At 41.2% G+C, this 6000-nt stretch overlaps 1 protein-coding gene across 1 annotated transcript; it reads left to right on the forward strand.

Annotated features, from left to right (window-relative positions):
* Positions 1–1442: 1442 nt before the first annotated feature.
* LOC308348088 (cationic amino acid transporter 3-like) lies at positions 1443–3242 on the forward strand (the record flags this gene model as incomplete). Its single annotated transcript, XM_080811930.1, has 1 exon — positions 1443–3242. One exon carries the CDS (start codon positions 1443–1445, stop codon positions 3240–3242), a length of 1800 nt encoding a protein of 599 aa, XP_080668056.1.
* Positions 3243–6000: the final 2758 nt, after the last annotated feature.

The raw sequence follows: 6000 nt of genomic DNA on the forward strand, positions 1-6000 counted from the left end.
GGACAGATTCTCCAGGCCCCTGGCAGCTGACACCCCAGATGGCACAGGGTGAGTATAGACCACAGTGTGGCCAGTGAGGAGAGTGTCTGCACAAATGAGTTCACCTTCTCTCCTGGAACCCAGAGAAGGAGGAAACAGAAGGAATTTTCTCAGTTGAGAGCAACAGAGCTAAGGGACTCATTTCTTTTCTCCCTACCTATCACACTGTCATACTGTGGACATAAAAAAGGTAGTGAATTTTTGCCTGGTTGTTTTGGGTGAGGTTTATTGAACATCAGAAATCACAACATATCCTCTCTGTCTCCTTTCCCTTCTCAGTCATGGATCATGGGTTGGCTGCTGCCCCCATTTCTCCAGTGTTTTCTTCCTAGACAGTCTGGTCCTCTCCTTCTTGCAGGTGGTTATGAAGGTCCTGTCCCTTTCTCCTTCCTCTTCTTTGTTCAAAGAGCTCCAGTGGGCCAAGTGGATAAAGGGAAGGGGTGGATTGTACATTCTTGGCCATCAGTACAGCTAAATAGATGATGTAGAATGAAGAAAAGGGAGCCAAAATCATTCTAACCTTGGGTAGAAGATTTTGGGGCTGAGAGTTTTAAGACAGAGAGAACTAATATTTGTATTTAATCTCCAATGATATATAAAGAATGGGTCTGTAATTCCAAAGAGGCATCTAGTCCATGAATGAATGTGTCATAACTCATGCTCAAGTGGTGGGCACACATCCTGCATGTGAATTCTTGCACAATACATTCATAGCCTGTTGTGTCTTACTACCTAATTAACACAGGAAGTTATGTGACTCATGAACTCTACATGGGATTTTGTTATGGGGAATGTGAAAAAGGAAAATGTTGTGGTGCTTTGGGCTCAGTTTGTTGAGACTCAAACACTTGGTATTGGCTCAGGTCTTGATCTCAGGTTGTGAGTTCAAGCTCCATGTAGGGCTCCATGCTGGGCATGGAGCCCACTGGAAAATAAATTAAAAACAAACAAACAAACAGGATGTTGGGAGGGATTTGGTACTTTTACTGGAGGGAAAGCAGCTTTAATTTTTCTATGGTGTCTTTTGGTGTCAGTTTCTGTGATACTTGGACTGCAACAAGTTACATGCAGCCTTTGATTCTCAGTTGATTGGTTGCACACCATTGTTTAGTAATTATTTATTGTTTCCATAGGCATTCTGCAAGGATAGCATGTACCAGAAGAGTCTTGGAACACTGAAAAAACAAAATAAAATAAAGATAAAAAATAACGAGTAAAATTTTAAAAAGAAGAAAAAAGAAGAAGAAATATGAAGCAGCAGCTCTTAAGCCTGAGCAAAGGACCCCGGCAACCCCCACCCAACTTGGCTTTACTCAGACTCACTTAAGCAGATCCAACATTCTTGACTCCCTGGGCTAGCTACAGCTGTCTTATCCTTAGAATCTTCTTCAATTCCAGCTAGAATGCTGCGTCAGGGACTTTACAGACTTGGTCAAAAGCTGGTAAGCAGATGCTCACTGGAGAAAAATGTGCGTGAATTTAAATCTGGCAAAAAACTGAGCACTTTGGATTTAGTGGCCCTGGGTGTGGGACGCACAGTGGGTGTCGGTGTGTACTTCCTGGCTAATGAGGTGGCCAGTAATCAAGCAGGACCATCCATTGTGATCTGCTTTTTGGTGGCAGGTCTAACATCACTGTTGGCTGGGCTGTGCTATGCGGAGTTTAGTGCCCGGGTTCCTCATTCTGGCTCAGCATATCTCTACATCTATGTCACTGTAGGTGAACTCTGGGCTTTCATCACTGGCTGGAATCTCATCCTCTCCTTTGTTGTTGATGCATTTGTTGTGGTCCAGGCCTGGATCTTAACTTTTGACATCTTCATTGGGAACCGGATCTCTGAGACCCAGCATGAGACCATCTCACAGTATGTTCCCCAAGTCATTGCAGACAATCTACATTACTTTTTTGTCATCTTTCTGTTTTTGTTTCTGGAACTGCAATATATAAGTCGGCGTGGGTTCTTCAGAGTTTTTGAAGTGGTTACATTGATAAAACTTTTGTTTCTCAGCTTTTTCATTATCTCTGGCTTCATTAAGGCAGACCTGAATAACTGGAAGCTCACAGAAGAGGATTACATACAGGCTGGACTCAATGACACCTCTAGCTTGGGCCCTCTGGGCTCTGGGGGATTCATGCCTTTTGGCTTCCAGGGGATTCTCCGTGGATCAGCTACCTGTTTCTATGCATTTATAGGTTTCAGCATTATTGTTACCAGAGTCAAAGAATCACACAACCCCCAGCGTTCCATCCCCATGGGCATTGTGATTTCACTGCTCATCTGCTTTTTTGTGTATTTTGGTGTCTCTGCCGCACTTACACTCATGGTTCCTTACTACCAGCTTCAACCTGGGAGCACCTTGCCTGAAGCATTTCTCCATGTTAGCTGGGCCTCTGTCTACTATGTTGTAGCTTTTACAATTTTCTTTAGTCTTTTTGTCAGCACCTATTGGGGCTTTACGTTCCCCATACATTGGGTGATAGCCATGATGGCAGAGGATGGTCTCCTGTTCCCTTTTCTTGCCAGGTTTGTTTTCAAAACATATTCCCATATCATGTCCACTGTGATCTTTATCATTATTGCAGTAATCATGGTATTCTACTTTAGACTCACTGATCTTCTGGACCTCAGGTCAGTTGGCACCCTGATATCATATTCCTTGGTAGCTTTTTGTGTTCTCATCATCAGGTATCAGCCTGAAAGGAAGAAGGAGGAAAATGAAGAAGAGCTGCAGGAGGAGGATGGGGGAAATGTAGTGCAGATGCAGGAGGAGACTGCACCTGCAGCAGGGAAGCTGACTCTACAAGGACTATTTTTTCCAGGCAGCTCCACCCCCACTCCACTCTCTGGCCGGGTTGTCTATGTTTGCTCCTCACTGCTGGTTCTGCTGCTGACTCTCCTCTGCCTCGTGCTGGCCCACTGGCCAGGTCTGCCTTCTGGAGGTGCAGGGCCGATCACAGTGGTTGTGCTGCTCCTGGTGCTCATCACCGGGATCACTGGGATCATCTGGAGACAGCCACAGAGCTCCTCTCCCCTTCCCTTTAAGGTCCCTGCTCTGCCTTTCCTCCCACTCCTGAGCATCTTTGTGAATGTTTGCCTTATGATGCAGATGTCAGCTGGCACCTGGATGAAATTTGGTATCTGGATGCTGATTGGGTTTGCTATCTACTTCAGCTATGGGATCCAGCAAAGTCTGGTAGCTTAACCCTTCTTGTGGACCCAAAATCTAGACCTTGAACTCAGCAGTACCAGTACGCATTTGCCTTGACATCATCTCACCAGAAGGCAGTCTGGCCCCCTACACAATAATGGTGTGTACTCCTGAGAACATGGAAATGTGGGCTCCTATGAGATATTGGTGCGGGAAAACTAATAGAGCTTCATATTTATGGTATAGTGAAGGATGTGTCTTTGCTCCCCCAACTTTTTTTTTTTTTTTTAAACTTTCTACTCTTCAAGTGTGTCTATAGCTGCTTACTGGCTTTTACAAAATTAGTATTAAAAGAAACTTGAAAAAAGTGTTTTCTTTTCCTTTGGTTAAATAGCCACTGGTAAATGGGGTACCTAGCTGGCTCAGTTAGTAGAGCACGACTCTTGCTCTCAGGCTTGTGAGTCTGAGCTCCTCATTGGCTGTAGAGCTCACTTAAAAAAATATCCAGTAGCAGAATTACTGGATCATATGGTAGTTCTTTTTTAAAAAAAATTAAGGAATCTCCACACAGTTTTACATAATGCCTGCACCAGTTGACATTGCCACCAACAATGCATGAAGATTCCTTTTTCTCCATATCTTTGGCAACACTTGTTTTTCTTGTCTTTATTTTAGCCATCATGACAGGTATAAAATCACATCTGATTGCACTTTTTAATTTTTTTATTTTATTTTTTCAGTGTTCTAAGATTCATTGTTTATGCACCACGCCCAGTTCTCTATACAAAACATGCCCTCCTTAATAACCACCACCAGGCTCACACAACCTCTTACCCTCCTCCCCTCCAAAACCTTCAGTTTGCTTCTATGAGTCTACAGTCTCTCATGGTTCATCTCCCCCTCCAATTTCCCCCAACTCACTTCTCTCCTTCACCCAATGTCCTCTGTCTTATTCCTTGTGCTCCACAAGTAAGTGAAACCATATGATAATTGGCTCTCTCTGCTTGACTTATTTCACTTAGCATAATCTCCTCCAGTCCCATCCATGTTGATACAAAATCAATGTACAGAAATCAGTTGCTTCCTTATACACTAATATGAAAATATAAAAAGGGAAATTAGAGAATCGATTCCATTTACTATAACACCAAGAACCATGAGATACCTTGGAATAAACATAACCAAAGAGGTAAAGGTTCTATACTCAAGGAACTACAGAACACTCATGAAAGAAATTGAAGCAGACACAAAAAGATGGAAGACCATTCCATGCTCACGGATTGGAAGAATAAACATTGTTAAAATGTCTATACTGTGTAAAGCAATCTATACTTTCAATGCCATCCTGATCAAAATTCCACCAGCATTTTTCAAAGAGCTGGAGCAAACAATCCTAAAATTTGTATGGAATAAGAAGAGACCCCAAATTACTAAGGAAATGTTGAAAAAGAAAGACAAAACTGGGGACATCATATTGCCTGATTTCAAGATTAACTACAAAGCTGTTATTGCACTTTTTAAAAAGAGTTTAATACGTTTAATTATTTTTTGTTCAGTTAGCAAACATATAGTAATCATTTGTATTTCCCTGATGATTAGTAATGCTAAGCATCTTTTCATGTGTCTGTTGGCCATCTGTATGTCTTCTTTGGAAAAATCTCTCTTCAAATCCTGTGACCATTTTTCAATTGGATTTTTGGGGTTTTTGGTATTGAGTTGTATAAGTTCTTCATGTGTTTTGAGTATTAACCCCTAATTGACATTTAATTTGCAAATATCTTCTATCTAGTAGGTTGTCTTTTGTTGTTGTTATTGATGGTTTCCTTTTCTGTGCAAAAGTGTTTTTGTTTCATGAATTTGAAAAGATATACGCACCCCTATATTTATTGCAGCATAATTTACAATTGCCAGGATACAGAAGCCACCCAAATGTGCATCCATAGAAGAATGGATAAAGAAGATGTGGTCTATATGTATATCCAATGGACTATTACTCAGCCACAAAGAAGAATGGAATCTTGTCATTTGTAAGAGCATGATTGAACTGCATGAATATAATGCTAATTGAAATATATCAGTCTGAAAAACAAATGCCATAGGTTTTTGCTCTAAAGTAGAATTAAATTAATAAAAAAATTAAAAAGATAAAAGAAAAAAAGAGAGACAAACAGCAATACCAAAAATAAAATAAAATAATGCAAAACCACAACGCCCTGGACTGCTAAATAAAGGGAACAAACTCGTGGTTGCCAAAGGAGCAATGGGGAGGGGAATGGGTGATTTAAATAAAGGGAATTAAGAGTATGCTAATCTTGATGAGCACTGAAACACATGTGGAATTATTGAATTATTGTATTGTGCACCTGTGAGTAATACATCAACTCTGCATGTTCATTACACTTACATAAAAAAAAAGAAACTAGAAAAAGACCAAAAAAAAAAAGATGAAATATGGCCTCTGCACTTAAGAAGCTTATATTCTAATACAAAGGGAGTGTTGTTATAAGTAATATACAAATAAAGAGTCTTGGGAATTCAGAGTGAAGGATGATCATTTGTGGCTGGCACAGGGGTGAAGGTTGATGGTGAAATCAGAAAATACTTTGTAGAGGAAAGGCTTTTGAGTTGGCTCACTTCACGGATAGAATTTGCCACATATGGGTGGCAGGTAGAGACTGTAGGCAGAAAGAACAGCACTAGGAAAAGCACAGGAAAAGGAAGCCGTGGTCAGAGCACACTGAGTGGGCTGTATAGCTTGAGCCTTGGCTGTGTGAGGGGACAACAGAGCATGCACAGGTGGACTGGAGCCAGA

This window comes from Martes martes, assembly GCF_963455335.1.
Source record: "Martes martes genome assembly, chromosome: 8".
NCBI lineage: Eukaryota > Metazoa > Chordata > Mammalia > Carnivora > Mustelidae > Martes > Martes martes.